The following is a 19,857-nucleotide window of genomic DNA, read 5'->3' as shown; positions in this document are numbered from 1 at the left end:
GTTTAAAGTGTGGATTAAAAGTATATTATTAGATTACAGCTAAAGTGCTAGCCAAAACAATAAATTCTGTTGGCTTTTGAGTATTTCTCTTAAAAACATCTAACTCAGGTTTTTATTTTTCTTGAGTATGGAAAACAGCTTCCGAAAATAAAAATTTCTACCGTTTTAAAGAGAAACGAGTCTTCTCTTCTACTCAATTACTAGGGGTGGCAAAGCGGGCTGGCCCGCCCCAACCCGCCCCGTCCCGCCTAGGCCCGCCTTTTAATTTTTAACTTCAATAAAATTGTTCAAAATAATATTTATCAATAGAATCATCTTTATTTTAAAAAATAAGTCACATAATTTGAGCATATATACGAAATTGTAAAATAAAATAAATAAAGTTAATAACTAAAAGAAGAATAAAAACAAAAAATGAAAAAAAAGTGTTTAAAAATTCTATAATTATTAATTTTATAATAGTAACTACTATTTTATTTAATAAAAAAAAGAAAAATATAAAGCTTCGGCCTGGCGGACCGGCCCACCCGCCCCGCCAAAACCCGCCAATTTGGCGGTGCGGATTTGGCGGGTTTTTTTAATTTGGCGGGTTCGAAATCCTAGCCCGACCCGTCTTTTTTAGCGGGTTTTGCGGATCGGTCCGGCGGGCTTGACCCATTTTGCCACCCCTATCAATTACACTATTCCGGTACATTAAAGAACTTGATAGCCTAGGTTCCAAAGTCATGCTATTCAATTCGAGCTAAGCCTCAGAGTGTCCCTGAAGTTACACTCGTGCTTTAAAGTAGTCCCTAAAATTATTAATTACCCAAATTGGTACCTGAAGTTAGACGCCGGGACTCAGTGTTGTCCTTCCGGCATATTTCCTCCAGGTGGCGTCATCGGAAAGCTGATGTGGCTAATTTGGTGACACGCGGGCAATCATAACGGCTAGCTGAGGTGGAAGAACGAATTTTATTGACCCAATTTGGTCCCTAATTCGAAGTTTAAAATCCCTAATTCCCAAATCTGAAGATCAACCTCCAGTGCCCTTCTCTTCTCTTTTGGTCTCTTCCGTTGGTTTCTCTGCAGTATCTTGATACCCAGACGACAATGGCTAGCGCGAGCAATGCTGTTGGAAGCTCGAACAACCCACGATCGTTTGGAAGCATCATGAGAAGAATGAACAGGAACAGGGATTCACGTTTGCCAGAATGGTGCAGATGCGGTTTGAGACCAGTGCTGCGATGGTCAATGACGGATTCTAATCCAGGGAGACCCTTCGTGGGTTGCCCAAACTACAATGTAAGTGGTTGTTGTTGTTGTTGTTTGCTGTAATTTTGGATATAAATTTGGTTGATTCTTTTACCTTGGTGCAGACTGTAGGCAAGAAGTGGTGTGGTTTATTTATGTGGATTGATAAAATTCTTGAAGAAGATGTGATCACATGTGATGGTAGAGCAAGCCCTTCAATTGACAATGAAGAGTGGAAGATGAAGTTTGCTTGGAAACTTGGAAGATTAGAGTCTGAAGTTAGAGTTCTAAAAGTGGGTGGAGTTTTGGTGTTTGTATTTATGCTGCTGGTTACAGTAGCTATTCTTGTCTTAAAGTTAGATAGGCAGTTTGGCCAATTGTATCTGGGAAGAAACACATGAATTATGCATGTTGTTGCTGTAGTTGTACCTGTCAGTTTGTTTGAAAGAAATGAAAATTAAAGTGATTGAGACTAGTGTGCTTGTATATGTTGGAGCAGAATAATAGGAGTTTATAGTGTTTGGAAAGCATCTTAATTGCATATGAGAGTGCAAAATAAAACCAAAAATTTGTCACAGATCTCTTCAAGAAAGTCATAATTCATATTTCATATGGTAGTGATTACATCCAAAATAAGGCATTATAAAGCCAGAACAATAGTCACCAACTATATTAGAGTTTTCAAAACCTAAGTGTCATAAGTTTCAATCTCCAACACTGGAATTGTAAGCAAGAAAGCATACACAGTACATTACTTCAGCAAAACAGAGAAATAAAGACACCATACTGTCCCTAAATATAAAAAACTAAGTCACTAATTCTTGGTTCTGGGTGGCTTGAATCCCGGATTAGGCACAAATCGCATTGCTGGTAGATTCGTTGCTGTTTCAGTGCTTGCAGGCTGACTACTTGTTGGGAGAGTGCTTGCAGATGGAGTAGTTGCAGATGGAGTACTTGCAGATGGAAGAGATGGAGTGCTTGCAGATGGGGTGCTGGATGGTTGGGTGGTAGCACTGGGTGTGGATAACTTTCTCTTAGGAGGCAGTTTCGATGGCCGAACAGGAGGTTGTTGCACCTATGTATGAAACACCAAAAATTTAATGTGACTAATAAAAATTAATGTATGACCACAATACATGTATATATATGGGTAAATAATATTACCCACCTGTTGTGAGTCATCAGTTTCTGACATAATAGGCTGACTAAGATCAAGCTGATCTCAACCTGATCCTGTGACACAGCTGGGGCATCACCACCATTTACAGCAGCAGTTGGAGCAGAATTGTTGACCTCACCTCCATTAGCATCAGAATTAACAGCAGCAGCAGCCGCCGCCACAGCAGCTGATTCTTCATCAACGGCCCTCTTATGACAGTTCCTCTTTGTATGACCAGATTCACCACAATAGCGACAATGTCCTTTTTTATGAACTCTTTTCATTGAGGTTTTCTGCTTCTTGCCTTTACTTGGCTCCTCATCAGCATCCTTTCTTCTTTTCTTCTTGATTGGCCCTGGCTTCTTCTTGAATTTTGGTGCTTGAGGTCTATTATAAGGTGATTTTTCCCACAGTGCCTGGCCAGTAATTGGATTTATATGGAAGCCATAGGTGTTGTTGTATGCTTCCATGGTCAACCAGCTATGACAGAATTCATCTGGCCTTCTACCAGCCCGGGCCAAAGCGGCACATGCATGCACACATGGCATCCCTACATAGAACATCACAGCCATACATAAACATAATTTGAACTGCAAATCGAAAATAAAAAAATTAAAAAATATGCATAAAAAATTCATACCACTTAGTTGCCAAAAACCACAGGTGCATGATCTCTTGCCTAAGTCCACAGCCATATTTGTAGGCCACCCATGAACTTCAAATATTTCGTAATCTGCATCACCAGACCACATGGGAACCCATTTTTTTTATTCCTTTCTTATCTTTTCCAACCTACTTCTCTGTATTGGAGGTAAAATCCCGTCATTGTTCCTCAACTTCACCTTGTTCCTGGCTATAGATCTCATGATGTACATCCTGACCTCCTCCAACAGTGTGATAATAGGCTTGGCTCTAGGGTCCTTGATCCGTGAGTTGAAAACCTCACATGCATTATTGCAGATATTGTCCATTTTTGGTGCAATGCTGAAGAATGTCCTGCTCCATGAATTCTTTGGCCATTTGCATAGATAACTCCAAGCATCCTTATTTAGCCTTTCCAATTTTTTCATCCCTTCCACAAATCCCTCTTGAGTCGTAGACCGTGCACACTCCCAAAGCAAACCTCTAAGCTGATTATCCTTCCACTGTTTGTTGAAGTTCCTCCATAAATGCCATACACAGAATCTGTGATGGACATTTGGGAACACATCCTGAACTGCATGAATTAGACCCTGCAAATTCAACAAGCCAGTCACAAAGGTTCAAATCGAGTCTCAAAAAGGTCCCTAATTTTATTTTAATGAACTCAGAGTGGTCCCTAAAGTTGTGTAAGTGACATCAACATGGTCCTTGGGTTAGCTGATTACACAGATACTACCCCTATAATGCAACCATCAACTACGCAGCATACAACAATTACTCAATCTAAGTAAAGAGATTTGTGTTCATAAATCAGCAGATATTCAATTCAACAATTATTTAATTTACACAACTTGGACCTTAGCTTAGCTGAGTACACAAATAGTACCCCCTATAATGCAACCATCAACTATGCAACATACAACAATTACTCAATCTAAGTAAAGAGATTTGTGTTCATAAACCAGCAGATATTCAATTCAACAATTATTTAATTTACACAACTTGGACCTTAGCTTAGTTGAGTACACAGATACTACCTCCTATAATGCAACCATCAACTATGTAGCATACAACAATTACTCAATCTAAGTAAACAGATTTGTGTTTATAAACCAGCAGATATTCAATTCAACAATTATTTAATTTACACAACTTGGACCTTAGCTTAGTTGAGTACACAGATACTACCTCCTATAATGCAACCATCAACTATGCAGCATACAACAATTACTCAATCTAAGTAAATAGATTTGTGTTTATAAACCAGCAAATATTCAATTCAACAATTATTTAATTTACACAACTTGGACCTTAGCTTAGTTGAGTACACAGATACTACCTCCTATAATGCAACCATCAACTATGCAGCATACAACAATTACTCAATCTAAGTAAATAGATTTGTGTTTATAAACCAGCAGATATTCAATTCAACAATTATTTAATTTACACAACAATTATTCAATTTATACTACTATTATTCACTACTCAGCAGCAGGTATATCTAAGAATCACAACTGTTACTTAGGATAACTAGCAATAGATATGTATACCCTTTGCATGTCTGAAATAAAACACCAACCATGTTGCTTGTAGTCACCTAAGTCTTGGTGCAGCAATTCCAGAAACCATCGCCAATTCTCCGTGTTTTCAATGGACACTATTGCATAAGCAATCACATAAATGTGATTGTTTGCGTCTTGACCAATTGCAGAGAGGATTTGACCACCATGTTTTGTTTTTAGAAATGCCCCATCCAACCCTATAAGTGGTCTGCAGCCAGCCTTGAACTCTCTTTTACACTCATCAAGGCAAATGTACATCCTATCAAAGGTTGGATCTTCATCAGGATTGGGATGAGGTGTAACACCAATACGCACAGTGGAGCCAGGATTAGTTTTCAGTAATGTCAACCCGTAATCCCTAACCATACCATACTGGGCAGTAGCATCTCCATAAACTATGGCCCTAGCATCCCCTAGAGCCCTTGTCAGTGAAGACTTGTTGAGGTCCAAGTCGCACTTGCTCTTAAAGTACTGGGCAGCTTCACAATGTCTAAGGTTGGGATATTTCCTTAATTTCCTAACCAGTTTGCAACCCAGCCACTTCCTATTAGCTAGCCTGTTCTTAGTCTCTCTAGGACAAGTGTGATCGTCTATAAATGTCTTGATCTGCCAGCAGTTACCCTCATTGTCCATGGAAGCATATACTACCCAGCCACACTCCTCTCCCTTACAAACAGCCCTCATCCTTAAATTGTCATTCTTCTTCCACCAGATCCGCCTTCCCTCCTGGATACAATACTCACGAACAACTTCCTTGAATTCCATCTTAGAATTAAATTTCATCCCAACCTTTAGTTTAAGCTCACCAAACCTTCCTCCTTCCCTAAATACCGAAAACACTTCATTTGACTCAACCTCGTCTAACTCATCCTCAGAGTTCGGTGGAGTCTTCATTTTCTCAGAGTGCCAAGACTCTTCACCATCAGAGTCATCATAAGCTCCATCTTGAGCATCATAATATGCTCCCTTTTCACCAACCTTCGGAATCGGCCCAAAGAAGAATTCATCATCTTCAGACCCTGACTCTGCACACACAATCCCATCATCCTCAAGCATAACTGAACTCTTTTCATTAACTTCTTTATTATCTGTTGTAGTCCTCTTTTTAGCATCACTCTTCTTTCCAGTTGATCTCTTCCCAACCACGTCTTCTTCCACACTAGAGACATCATCAGCAGCAGGCCTATACGGTTCGTCCTCTACACTGTCATAACTGTCATGGGAGTCTGAAGATTCTTCCTCACTAGACAAGCTAACAAACACAGTCTCAGGATCCTTTTCCTTAACAGATGCTCATCCAAAAGTTCCAGTTGCAGCTGATCTTGTTAAAGGCCTCCTAGCATGTAATGCTGCATTCTTTACTTTCTGAGGGCCTTTCTTTGGTATATCAGACCTCCTTGATTTTTGTGATGTTGATCTTTTTACAGGTTTTGAAGTGGGCTGGGCCGTTGACTTTGATGGTGGGTTGGGCTTCGTAGTAGGAGCAGCAGTGGACTGGCCCATTCTTTTTGGTCGTGGGTTGGGCTTAGAAGTAGTGGCAACTGTGGCTTTGGCCATTGTTTTTTGTGGTGGGGTGGGCTTAACACTGGGAGCAGCAGCTGTGGGTGCTGCCATTTCTTTGGGTGGTGATTTGGAATAACTAACAGAAGTTGCAGTGGTGTGACTCTTATGCTTTGGTCCTGAAATACCTTTACCAGTAGGCATAGTTGGGGGGATTGTTGTTGGAGTAGGAATTGTGGTGTTCATTGGTTCTGAGGTTGGAATCGGTGGTGATGTGGTGGAAATTGTATTGGCTGTCACATTGATGCTGGGGTATGTATGTGGAATAGGGTCTGGTAGCACTATCAACTCCTTGCCTTTGGATGATGCTAGTCTTGTTTTCTCATCAAACACAGGTTCAGAGACCCCATGTTCATAATACACATGGACAACTCCCTTGTTGGTCTGAGCAGCATAACACATCTCCATGAGCTCTTTGTCATGTGTCAAAGCTCTAAGCCCTCTTTGCAATGGCCTATTAGGCACCAGCCACCAACAGTGAGTCACATTGTCATACCCAAGTGTCTTATAGTAGTCTCGGATAAAAAATACATCCACAGTGTCTACGTCAACTCTCGGCAACTCAAAAATCTATCCACCACTGTAATTCACAGTTCCATCACGCTCTGTGACGAATAAGCCTCCATGGTGAAATATGATGGTAATCCAAGGATCTCCCATCTGCAATTTAGAAACAAAATTTCATGATCAACCTCATCATCTTCAACCATATTAACAAGTTGGAAACCACATTAACTGTAAATGCAGCAAAGCATAATAGATAAGAAATAGCATTTCTCCATGACAAACAGCCCTTATACAGTCAACACTTTCATTAGCCTAACCACTCTGAAAACTAGTTGCGATCAAACCCTAGCTAAATATTGCGAAACACAAACATGCATACCCACAGATAACACTCCAAAAAATCGTTTCTAACTACTGAAGAGATTAAACTAACAACCTTAACAAAAAACAGAGCATTCCTTATATCACATTATATTTTTCCTTTTTTCCTTACCTTTTTCAGAGAGACTGGCCTTCGATACAGTCTTCGTTTGAGGCAGATGATGATATCTGATCCTATATAGCAGTCGTGCTCCACAGAAATCGCAACAGTTACCACAATCCAACCACCGCCATTGACGAGTACAGGGGAGGATGGGTTTGTGTTGTATTTTGAGGGAGGGAAGACAATGCGTTACGTTAACGTTTGATGGGGGAGTCTTCAAAACCAACTTTTGAAGTGAAACGACGTCGTTTCGGCCATTTACGCGCCACCATCAAAACTACGTCGTTTTAGCCTTGCCCGCGTGTCACCAAATTAGCCACATCAGCTTTCCGATGACGCCACCTGGAGGAAATGTGCCGGAAGGACAACACTGAGTCCCGGCGTCTAACTTCAGGTACCAATTTGGGTAATTAATAATTTTAGGGACTACTTTAAAGCACGAGTGTAACTTCAGGGACCACTCTGAGGCTTAGCTCTATTCAATTCCGTCCAATATCCACTTACTTATATACACACACATTTCTGGTAATCCACTAACTCTTAATATTTTATCTCGTGCAAGTCATAAATCCCTCCATAGTCAATAAACCGTGCTCTTTACGTTTTTTAAATACAAATTTTCATTTGTTCGGCATTGAAACTTGAAAGAAAAATTGTGCCACTAACCCTACAACTACATGATCATCCGAAAGTCAAAGTCAAAGAACACAAATTTCTGCAAATTTCAGCAATATATTGCAAAGGTGACAATGCTAATGGTGCTACATACACACAATTCTAAAATATAACAGTTTCTCTAGCAGCAAGAAAGATCAAAATGAAGAAGGGTTATTCTTGTTCTGTTGCGGTGGCATTCAATACCATTATTTGTGTCTTCATGATGTTGCTGCTCTGGAGCAGCTCCTTGAATGCCGTGGCCATGAGACCTCTCAAAGATGAATCATCATCAGCTCCTAACCTCACCTTCATGGGTTCAATAAGCGGGGCTTATTCTGGGCCTAGCCACAGAGGACGCGGTCATTGAAAATTGAAAATGGTGTCACAGGAGTCGTGCATTACATTCACAACTCTATATTAATCAATTTCTTTTTTTCCCTTTGTCTGTATAGTTTTCACTTTTCACTCTTAAGTCATAACTGTAAGATCGAAAATACCTTTCCGTTTTCTTCACACTGAAGTTTAAAAAAAAAAAATGTGTGAACAGTACTTGAATCAGATACCTCAAGTTTGCCTTATGCTTTGGTCACTTACAAGTTTTAAATGAGTTATTACATGTTCACCACTTTTTTTTAGTCTAGTTGTTTTTGATCATGAAGTATAGGCATCAAATAAGGCCACATGCATATTGTGAATAACATAATATCACTATATTACTACAGAACTAGCAAATTTTAATACTTTAGACTATCAATCAACCAACATTAGTATTTTTATACATAAATCCAAACAACAATATGCAGTAATATTTAGGAACCATTACCAAAGAAAAGACTAACCAATAAATGTCATGTATCCAACACCTCCGTATTACTAGCTGTTTTGACGCCAAATTCCTCCTATAAAGGAAGTAGTTGTAAACCATCGAAATTGCGCAAATTAAAAACCCAACGAAGTTATTAAAGCAACTCATCCTCAATATAATTCAATGGCTAGATACCATAATAAGCAGGTTCTATGCTTGTTGCTGACCCTGGCAGCTAGCGTGTATGGCACTAAGGCAGTGGATTATGCAGTGTCCAACAATGCTGAATCCAGCGTTGGCAGCCGCCGCTTCGAAAAAGACGTAGGCTCGGATTACGCCAAGCAAACTCTGAGCGATGCTGCTGACTTCATACACAAGCTCTTCCATCCGCAAAACACTGATTATGATGTGAAGAATGTCCAGAAAGTGACCATGGTAGTCGAAAACATCGATGGCGTGGCATATGCCGACAACAACGCGATCCATGTGAGTGCAGGCTACATAGAGAGGTTCCAGGGAGACATAAAGAAGGATCTGACAGGAGTGCTATATCACGAGATGACTCATCTCTTGCAGTGGAATGCTAACGGCCAGGCTCCCTCCGGTCTCATTGAAGGCATTGCGGATTTCGTGAGGCTCAAGGCTGGCTATGCTGCACCGGGCTGGGCTCCCCCGGGCCGTGGAGATAACTGGTTCCAAGGCTACGACGTCACTGCTCGCTTCTTAGACTACTGCAATACCATAAAGAATGGTTTTGTTGCCGACTTAAACGACAGGATGAAGACCAGCTATAGCGATGATTATTTCACTCAGATTCTTGGCAAGCCCGTTACGCAGCTCTGGATTGACTACAAGGCCAAGTTTACTACCAACAACTAGCAGAACTAGATTACATTTATAATCATAATAGTAATAATAATTAAGAATAACACATGTATCCTAACACTTTGATTCAGGGTTTGGTGGTGGAGAAAATTTGACTAGATTTCTATTCTGCCATTCACTGCTTCCCCAACAATCATCATGTTATGTGCTATGGCCACTTTCTTCAACAAAATTTGATTTTCATATTGCTTCTTGAACTAGCTTAGCTCTTCTACTTGTACAGTTATGCCATACTTTGACATATCGAACCACACAACGAACGTACATGTACTAATTTACATCCTTCAAGCTGCATTATCGACCTATTTATTGCGACACCTGTATCATTGATTATTTTTTGTTATACAATTTACAATTACATAGACCTGTAAATTTTAATGAGGGAAAAAACCACTACCAACATGTCTTTTCCTGACAACAGTAGCGGAACTCTCTTGGCCAAGATTTGGCTTTGGTAAAGATGACAATTCATCAGCTGCAGAAGGCTTCTAACCAACTTTGAACTTTTTACTGCGAGAGCTTTTACACTTCATAATATCATCCTGTGGTGCAAGCATTTGAGCTTCGTCCACAGTGTCATCAGATATGAAACCAGAGCTTGAATTTTCTTCAGAGGCTCCCCTATCAGTATCTGGAGCATTTGGATCATAATCATCATCCTCTGAATGCAAATCTTTCAATTTCTCAGAATCAGAAGCATAATCAGATCCATCAGAGCTTGATTCTCCACCTTCAACCTCTTCATCTTCCGGAGCTTTAGGCTTGTAATCGTTGTCATCAGAATCAACTGAAGGAAGTCCCAGGCTATGGCCCGCATTGGTTCCAGCAGCCTCTGTTGCTTCAGGAAAAACCCGCTGCACAGTAACAAATTAAAGGAGAAATGAAAAACTCAATAAATAAACCATGAAGACTAAACTGTAGCAGAAAAAAAAAATTTCTGAATTTTCTCACTGACCTCCCAGGTGTCCCTAATAGAAAGACTTGTTCCTAAGACGTCATTAAGAAGTTTAATGCATTCAAGTTTGCAGTTACATCCTGGGCATAGCCAAATATCATGGCCCGGCGGAACTGTAACCCAAAAAGGATATATTTAAATGATCGATAACTCAAAAGCACAAATCAACACAAAATTAAAAATAAAAATAAAACAAATAAAAAAGAGTAAAAAGTTAGTATATTACTGTCTTTAGTTAACAATGGAGGATTTAAACAGCATTGGTGAAATCCACGGTCACAAGCACCATCACAGAGAATTATATCATTATCAGTGGTCAGCTCTTTGGACCCGCATTTTGCACAGAAAATCTGCCACAGAACATTTAAAGTTAGTGAATAATTCCAAAGAACAATGAATAATAGGATAGATCTTCTAAGATTGACATGTCAAGAATCAACCTACATCGTCACTGCGTATTGCTCCTTCCGAATCAAACAAAGACTCTGGAAGCTTTCCTTCAGCACACAATAAACCCAAATTCCAAAATAGATCCCTGATTTTCAATTTTCTCCTAAGAATTTCAGACTTAGCTCGTTGAAGCTCCTTCTCAGGCTTTAATTTTTCAATGCTGCAAAATTACAATGCAGTCAAACAGCCATACAAGTCTTCAGTTTTAAACCAAGTTACTGCTTCTAGGCCGGGTTCAGGTTAAACCAAAGCATCTCATAAGCAACCAGTATTATATAAGTTCCACCAACAATTTAGATATCCCCCCACTCCCCTCACAAACATAAGAAGGAAAGAAAGGGGCTATAAACTAAAATAATATTACAAACTACAAAGCACCTTAGAGCCAAAAAGTTATGTCATATAAGTAAATATACTGTAAAACATACAACATGTCCCAAAGGAAATCGGGGTGTTAGAATCTGGCAAATATATATAACTGCTATTTGGTGTCCAATTTCTAATTCCTAAAATGTTCTTATAACCACCATTACTACACACGTAATAAAGCTAACACTATCCAGTATCCACTAACCAAGCTCCACTAAACCTTATAGAACTAATTTATATTAAAAACATTAAAATTCAATAATTTAACCTTTTCCTGGATATTTATAAATGGGTTGACTTCTGAAATGATTCAGAATAGCATGCAATGGCATTGCTCAATCCATATAGTCAACCTCTACCAAGAAAATAAAATTTCTGAAGAAAGCATATTAAACCTCTAGTAGTAGTGTTATATATAGTATATACATATAATTAAACTAACAAACGTGGAACCTGACGTTGATGAGCTAAAGAAAAAACTTAAGTCTATAAATCAAGAAAAAATAATTATTAATATAATAAAAATTAATAAGATGACACATAAAAATTAATATTATTCAAAACTCAGAAATTATTATCTAAGACCAACTCTAGCTGGCGTAAGCCTTGAAGAAAGAACACAGTTAGTATAAAATAGTTTTATTGGATCTGATTTAGTAGAATTGAATTTAGATGGATTAAGTGAACAAACTATTCTAGATCTAATGTATAATATGACCATGGCAGCAACTACTTATAAGGCAAAACAAGTTAGTGATAGAAAAGCAGCAGTCATGATCACCAAAGAGTTCACGGGACAATTAAAAAGATGGTAGGATAACTTTCTAACCTTACTTGAAAAAGATTTAATTTTAAGTAGTGTAAAACTAGAAGACCAAACACAAAACGCCACAGCAACCTTAATCTTTACAATCATAAAAAATATTTTAAAAGATCCAAATATTTTTAAAAATAGAATAGGAACCCAACTAATGAACTTACGATGTCCCACCATATCATAAGTGGTATAAAGATGTTTTCATCTCTAAAGTTATGATGAGAGATGATGCAGCATCTCTACTCAAACTCTTTTCAGAAAAAATTTACAAAAACTACAATTTCTATTTGGTACTCAAATACTATATGAAGGTCTAACTTTTGGCCAAATACATAATATAGTAGTACAAACTGGAGTAAAGATATGTACTGACATCAGATTACAAGAAAAAATAAGAAAAAAATATGAGTAGTAAGCGAGAATTTAAAAATTTTTGTCAATAGTATGGCATTATAACTGAAAAGACACCTAACAACTAAAATATAATCATTAAAAAAAGAAATATAAAGAATTATGAGAACAAGCATAAGTATCAATCTAGAGAACCTTATATATCAAGAAATAAGCCAAAAAAAATTACAAAAAAAATGAAATAATAAAAAGAAAAGTGACCAAAAATACATAGTTTGTTGAAAATGTAAAAAGTCACGTCATTACACTAATAAGTGCAAAATAGAAGAAAAAATAAACAAAATTAATAATGAAGAAGTAAAAAAACTTTAACTGCTATACTAATTGACAGTGAATCAAAAATCGAAACAGAAAAAGAATATTCTTCTGATGATTCAGGTAATTTTATATAATAGTTAAATATACCATTTTTCTCGGATTCTTCTGAATTAGAAGAAGAAGACTCGAGTTTGGGATCAGGAATATGTAGTTGTGATAGTTGTATAAAATTTTTAAATATAATTACGAGAACTCAGGAAAAGTCAATCAACACATTAATCAGAGAACAAACAAGCACTTTAATATCTATAATAGATAAATTAGAAGATTTTCTCTTAAAAGATGAGCTCATATTCCAATTAAATGATCTGATTAGAAAAAAAAGTCAAAGAAGAAATAAGGCCAATAGAAATTAAAGAGATATAGGAAATGGATCCTCTCAATTTTTTTTAACAATTGAGGGAGTAAAGTGTGATCTTCCATCATTAATTTTATAAGTGAGACCAAAAATAAATATAAAAGATAGAGCAATGAAAGGTTAGAGATTACACCTTACACTCTTAATTTTTTTTAACAATTGAAAGGATCCATTCCCAAAGATATATAACATGTTTAGAACTTCTAAAGAAGAGACTTCTTTAAAACATTTATAAGAAGAAATAAAAATGTTGAAACTCGAAATTTTTGAATTAAAATAACAAAATATCTCTCTTTGACTATAGAATACTGAAGTTAGAAGGAGAAAACATAGTAAAGTTACAAAAAAGAAAAAAAACGATTAGAATTAATGGAGGAAGAAGAAAAAGTCATAACCCCACAAAATTACATTAATGAACTAATATTATTAAGAGTAAAGTGTAGTTTTGTTTCCAACGTTTGCGGTAAGTCTCAAAGTTGTCCCTAATGTTTAAATCGTTCTATTTAAATCCTAACGTTTCAAACTTGACTCAATACTGTTCTGCTGTTAGGGATCTGTTAACAGAATTGATGACGGGACAAAATTGAAATGATTTTAAAATGTTAGGAACTTAAATAGGACAAAAACGTTGAGGACAAAAATGATACATAAAAATAAATTTTAATTTTATCCTTCAATAATATCAATTTTTTACGGTACATAGTTATTCATTTTTTTAATCACATCTAAGTAAATTATACTTAATCACATTGCTTTTGTTCTAAATAAATTTATTTTTTATAATTTTACTCTTAGAAATTTTTACTCATCATAAAATGTCTATAGAATGACTAATACATAAACTTGTAGAAAAAAATAATACATATAAAGTAATGTGATTCTAGTCATTCTACAAATTTTTCATGATGAGTAAAAATCTTTAAGAGTAAAATTATAAAAATATAAATTTATTTAGAATCAAAATAATGTGATTAAGTGTTTTACTTATATGTGATTAAAAAAGAATTGAATAACTATGTATCGTAAATTTATTTCTATGTATCGTTTTTGTCCCCAACGTTTTTGTCCTATTTAAGTCTTCAACGTTTTAAAACCGTCTCAATTTTGTCCCGCCGTCAATTCCGTTAACAGATCTCTAACGGCATGACAATATTGAGTCAATTTTAAAACATTAGGAATAATTTTGAATCTTATTCCAAACGTTAGGGACAAAAATGATACTTTACTCTATTACTACTTAACCAGAAATGGTATACTCCTATAATAATAATGATCAGAAAAGAGAAATTTGAATTTATAGCTATGGTAGATCCAAGAGTAGATGTAAACTGTATACAGGAAGGGTTAATACCTACCAAGTATTATAAAAAAACAACTGAAATTATTGTCAAAGCAGAAAATAATAAAATGACTATAAACTATAAGATTTTTAAAGCAAAAATTTGTAAAGGAAAAGTATGCTTTTTAACTACTTTTTATTGACAAAAAGAATATCCCAACAAGTTATATTAAGAAATACCTTCATTATTTTATTATATCCTCTTATGGTAGATGTAGATGGAATAACCACCTATTGTATACCAAACCAACTTATTCTATTTGAATTTATACAAAAACTCAAGAGGAGAGAATTAAATTTACTACAACAAATTACTATCTCCCAACTTAATATAAAAAAATACATATTAATTTTCTAAACCAAAAAAAATTTATATAAAAGAATAGAACAGCAATTAGAAAATGAAAAAATTCAAACCGTAATAAAAATGTTAGAAGATAGGATAAAAAAAGATTTGTGCAATTTAAATCCAAAATTTTTCATTATAAAAAATTACATGAAATATTCCTACCATATGAAGATGATTTTAATAAAAAAATATTCCCACTAAAACAAAATCAATTCAAATGAACAAAGAATTCTTGACGTATTGTAAGAAAGAAATCTAAGAATACTTAAACAAATGATTAATCATGCCATCAAAGTCTCCTTAAAATTGTACAGAATTTTATGTAATGAAAGTCTCAGAAATCGAAAAAGAAGCTTTCAAAGTTAGTAATTAATTACAAGTGTCTAAATAAATCCTTAAAATGGATAAGATATTTTTTATCTAACAAAAATGACTTAATTAAAAGATTAAATAATACTACTATCTTTTCTAAATTTAATTTAAAATTTGAATATTATCAAATATCAGTAAAAGAAGAATATAGATATAAAACAGTTTTTATAGTACTCTTTGAACATTATAAATGAAATGTAATGTCTCAAGGATTAAAAAATGTACCAAGTGAATTTCAAAAAATTATTATTAATATTTTTTACTCATATGTAGATTTTACCATAGTTTATTTAGACGACGTACTTGTATACTCTAAAGGAATAAACCAACATATTCAACACCTAAAAAAATTCATTAATATTATAAAGGAAAACGGTCTTGTCTTATTTGAAAAGAAAATAAAAATATTTATAACAAGAATAAGATTTTTAGGGTATGAAATTTTCTAAGGAACGATTACTCTGATTAAAAGATTTGTTGAATTTGTAGAAGAATTTTCGGATGAAATTATTGACAAAAAATAACTACAAAGATTTTTAGGATGTCTTAATTATGTAGCCGAATTTTTACCATGAATAAGAATTTTATGTGAACTTTTATATAAAAGATTAAGAAAACAACCTCCTTCTTGGACAGAAGACATATTCAAAATAGTTCAAAAAATTAAAACTATAGTAAAAGAAATTCCTTGTTTGAGTATACTAGATCCTAAGGCAAGTCTAATCATCAAGATGGACGCCTCAGAATTAGGATACGGAGGAATATTTGAACAAATTCTTCCAAACTCATCAAAAGAGCAAATAGTTAAATATCATTCTGGTATATGAAATTCAACCTAGAAAAATTATGCCACTATTAAAAAAATTATTAGCCATTGTTTTGTGTGTTTTACGTTTTCAAGAAGACCTATTCAATAAGACCTTATTAAATGATTGTAAAGCTGTAAAAATGATGTTAAAAATTTAGTTTCTAAACAAATATTTACTAGATGACAAGCTATATTATCATGCTTTGATTTTACTATTGAACACATTAAAAGTAAATCAAATGCATTGCCTAATTTTCTAACAAGAAAATTTTTGCAAGGTAAAAAATGAACAAGAAACAAATAAGTTGTGAATATTATGGTCAACCACTTGACCAACCAGCAACTTCAATACAAGTTAAACAATTAACCATTAAACCTTTGACAATGTCACAGGTTGTTAAGAGCGAAAAATCATCTACATCAACTAAGAGTTTACATGAAGTTCTTACAGTTAACCGATATACATTATTACAACTATCTGATCTAATTTAAAACTAAACCATTATCTGAAGAACATCCTTATCATGAAAAATCTGTACCCATAAAAATAATGGCTTTAGAAAAAGAGTGGTTCAAGATGGATAGAAGAACCATTTACAAAACAATTTTTTCAAATACTTTTCATTATCCTCCCGTGAGTGTTTAAAAAACCCAAATTTTTTATAAATTTATTTTAGCTGACACAGGATCCATTGAATTAACTCACAATAAAGACCCAACCATAAAAGATATAATATACTCCCAAATTAAGATTAGCAAAGTAATAACCCTATCGGAATGGAAAATACCTCTCTTTCACTGTAAAAGTTTTAGTAGAAAATTCGAACCTCAATATTAGTCCTATTATGATTACATTCACACTCCTTATTCATATGGTTTCGTAAGGGAATTTCTCTACCATTTTCCAAATGGTTTCAGGTATGATTCTAAGAGTTCAGACCAATAGAAGTTATTTTTTCGAAGGAGGTTAGCATGGCTTATGAATATTTCAAAATCAAAACCTCATTTTTAGATGGATATAAGTTGATTCCTTCATTCCCACTATAGGAATATGCTAGATAATGACTTGGGAATATAACTCCGCAGGATATGAAGACACTTCAAGCATGCAATATTTAATTCGAAACATAAAAGTAAAATGGTGGAATAAATTTGACCTTAACTTAATCAGTAAAAAGACCATCAATAATTGGATGACTATATCCTAAAAAAGAGCAGAACCCCCGAGCCACAGTTCAGAGTTTGAAAAAATATCATAGAAAAAAGTGACTCATTTCTTAGCTCATAAAAAATAGATGATGGTTGCCCTTGCAGTGGCCACTTCAGAAGAAGAAATTCATAATTCTCTAAAAACAATAAAAGCAGAACCAACAGATAAAGATGAAGAAGTTCAATCCAATCTAGGACTATACATACTAGACACCCAAAATCCATTTAGAGATTGATTAAAAAAAAGTCCTAGAATCATCAGAAAAATAGACACTTATCCAACATCAGAAAAAGAAGTGTCAAGACAGCTCAGAAATCAACAAAAGCATCGCATGTAAAAAATAACAAAAGTCATCAGCGAAATACTAACAGAATCACAGCAGAACTACAAAACCTGCTACTAGTTTTCTCAACTAGGACAAAACACATCAAGTTTAAGATAGAACCCCTGAATCAGCCCACAGAAGAGCAAACAGATTTGTAAAATCAGGAATTAAATTGTAAGAGATTAAAGGGGATAGTCCACTATAAAAGGGGGAGGGAGAAGGAGTTGTAACGCATCCGCATTTACACACAATCTCTCCTACACTGAAATACTTTTAAAACTTTTGTTGCAATCTTTATATTTCAAATAATCATCCTTTGTATTTTTGTCAAGCTTTTGAATTACAATATAAATTCATATTACTCAATCATATTATGAGTATTAATATTTAATTTATTATTAATTTATTAGATGTTATTATATTATTAATAATGCTTTTGTTCAATTTATATCTTGTTAATTTAAATATTTACATTTAAGGAATTTGATGAATAAAAAAAAATGATGCAATTTGAATACAGATTTCAAATCCAGGGACTTAAGACTTCAGTGAACTGATTTATCCAAGTGCAACAGATAAAGTTCTAGGCATAGACTTCTACAGTCACTCAACTCATAAAAGTAGCATTCTACATATACAGGATAACTCAGCCTGAAACCTTTAAAATGTGCCATTGAATTCTAAATGACCACAAAATAATATAGTATTCTGAATTAAAGGAGATCAAACTAGATCAGCCTCCAAAAATCATATCCTAATGCAGATTAATACTTCAAGTTAACTAGAGCACAAGGTAATGGTACAATTTACATACCTGTATCCTTTCCAGCCCTCGCCAGAATAAGCATCAATCAAGCTTTGCTCATAGCTTACTCGGTTCAATAAATATCGTAAGTGACTCCTTATTCTTGAAAATTCATCAATAATTCCCTCTCCTCCCCATTGTTTTCTCTTCCTCCCTCTTCTCTTCTTCTCTCCAACATTTTTAACATCAATCAAGTCGCTACTTAGTTCAGGTACTTTACATTTTTCTCGAGTCTGCGACTGCAAAGCTCTGTCACTGCTTCTCGAAGACCTGAGTGTATATTTTCCCTTCAGTAATTTTGGAGTTCTGCTGTCCTCCGACTTTAACCTCATTTGAGTCAGCCTTTTAGACTTTCTTTGTAAACAGTTAGGACCATCATTTCCTGCAACATCCCCAGTAGGCAGGTCCAAGTGTTCAATCACTGAGCTCATGTTCTCTTGTGAAGGACTCGGCTGCATTTGATCCTGAACAAAAAGGCTACTTATTGAGTTAGTTGATTCTACGGATCCATTTTGAACATTTTGGGAGGCTGGTTGAGATTTCCTTTGTAAGTTATAATCGGATAAATCTCGAAAGGCCAGTTCTGGCCCGACGGTAACTTTTTTATCGCAAGAACCTTCTCCAATCTGAGAACTCTTTACCAAAACATATTGAGGAGGAGCAGATAGTTGAATAAGAGAATTCCCTCTCATATTATCAGAACCTTGATGTAACTTTTCATCAAAGACAGTCCTATTCTTCATAGTGATTAGCACCTTTTGTTCACTTTCTAAACATGAAGAACCAATCTGATTTGTATTTTCTGAGAATTCAAACTGCTGACTTCCTGGATCAAATTTGTGCATCTGTTCTGACATATGATGTGCCTACACCACCCGAACACCCTAATCAAATAAATCCAAAAGAACTAAATACCACAATAAATTGTAACATAAATAGCCATAGTCTTCAAGATACAACTTAGATCAGTAAACTAAAAGTAGCAATAGTTACAAAGTGAAGCTGAACGAGATTAGTTGCAAGTAGTAAAGCATGTGGCTGTACTTCCTTACGTGAAAAAGAAGAGATGATTGGATTTGGATCTGGATCTGGAGAAGTGAACCGAGTTGAGATGCGTTGAACTCGATGCTCGGAAGCAATTCCTTCGGTTGCGTGTCTTTACTGTCTTTGCTTGCCAGTTGCCAAATTCCAAGTCCGATGATCAAATACTCCTTCTACTTCGAGCTCTTTCTATTTTGTATTGTCTAAGCTGATTCAACTTCAGAATGACCAATAAGCCCCTCAAACACTCAACCCATTCACTCCAAACTTTACCCCGGCATTCTTCATTCTTTTACAACCCATCTTCAATCCCATCTTCATCCTCTTCATCCCACCAGTAACACATTGCCATAATATTAAAATTAATAATTGAACATTGAATATTTATCTAGCTATTTATAATAAATATATAAAAACTGAAACCACCAAAATC

At 35.1% G+C, this 19,857-nt stretch overlaps 2 protein-coding genes across 3 annotated transcripts; one reads left to right on the top strand and one right to left on the bottom strand.

Annotated features, from left to right (window-relative positions):
• The first annotated feature begins 8,795 nt into the window (after positions 1 to 8,795).
• LOC107488675 (uncharacterized) lies at positions 8,796 to 9,494 on the top strand. The gene has a single exon (XM_016109438.3). It carries the CDS (start codon positions 8,796 to 8,798, stop codon positions 9,489 to 9,491), a length of 696 nt encoding a protein of 231 aa, XP_015964924.1. The 3' UTR covers positions 9,492 to 9,494.
• Positions 9,495 to 9,655: 161 nt separating this feature from the next.
• LOC107488674 (pathogenesis-related homeodomain protein) lies at positions 9,656 to 19,857 on the bottom strand. Of its 2 annotated transcripts, none has more exons than XM_016109437.3 (6): positions 19,436 to 19,857; positions 18,393 to 19,249; positions 10,897 to 11,062; positions 10,679 to 10,802; positions 10,453 to 10,565; positions 9,656 to 10,351 (listed from the first exon to the last, which is right to left on the bottom strand). In XM_016109437.3, the coding sequence occupies exons 2-6, from the start codon at positions 19,238 to 19,240 to the stop codon at positions 9,986 to 9,988; spliced, it is 1,617 nt and encodes a 538-aa protein (XP_015964923.1). In that variant the 5' UTR covers positions 19,241 to 19,249; positions 19,436 to 19,857; the 3' UTR covers positions 9,656 to 9,985. The 2 variants fall into 2 exon arrangements, with proteins under 2 accessions (XP_015964923.1, XP_015964922.1); XM_016109436.3 differs by having other exon boundaries at positions 18,393 to 19,267; positions 19,436 to 19,856.

Source organism: Arachis duranensis, chromosome 5 (assembly GCF_000817695.3).
Source record: "Arachis duranensis cultivar V14167 chromosome 5, aradu.V14167.gnm2.J7QH, whole genome shotgun sequence".
In the NCBI taxonomy this organism is placed as follows: Eukaryota; Viridiplantae; Streptophyta; class Magnoliopsida; order Fabales; family Fabaceae; genus Arachis; species Arachis duranensis.
The sequence above is the reverse complement of the archived record's forward strand: the minus strand, read 5'-3'. Positions and strand labels throughout refer to the sequence as shown.

What these genes read in the sequence shown, in the direction of transcription:
- LOC107488675 (XM_016109438.3), top strand. Translation starts at nt 8,796, where the DNA reads ATGGCTAGATACCATAATAAGCAGGTTCTATGCTTGTTGCTGACCCTG.
- LOC107488674 (XM_016109437.3), bottom strand. Translation starts at nt 19,240, where the DNA reads ATGTCAGAACAGATGCACAAATTTGATCCAGGAAGTCAGCAGTTTGAA. An exon ending in GAGCAATACGCAGTGACGAT is followed by an intron (nt 10,803 to 10,896) that starts GTAGGTTGATTC and finishes GTTCTGTGGCAG; the next exon opens with ATTTTCTGTGCAAAATGCGG. An exon ending in CTATTAGGGACACCTGGGAG is followed by an intron (nt 10,352 to 10,452) that starts GTCAGTGAGAAA and finishes GTTACTGTGCAG; the next exon opens with CGGGTTTTTCCTGAAGCAAC.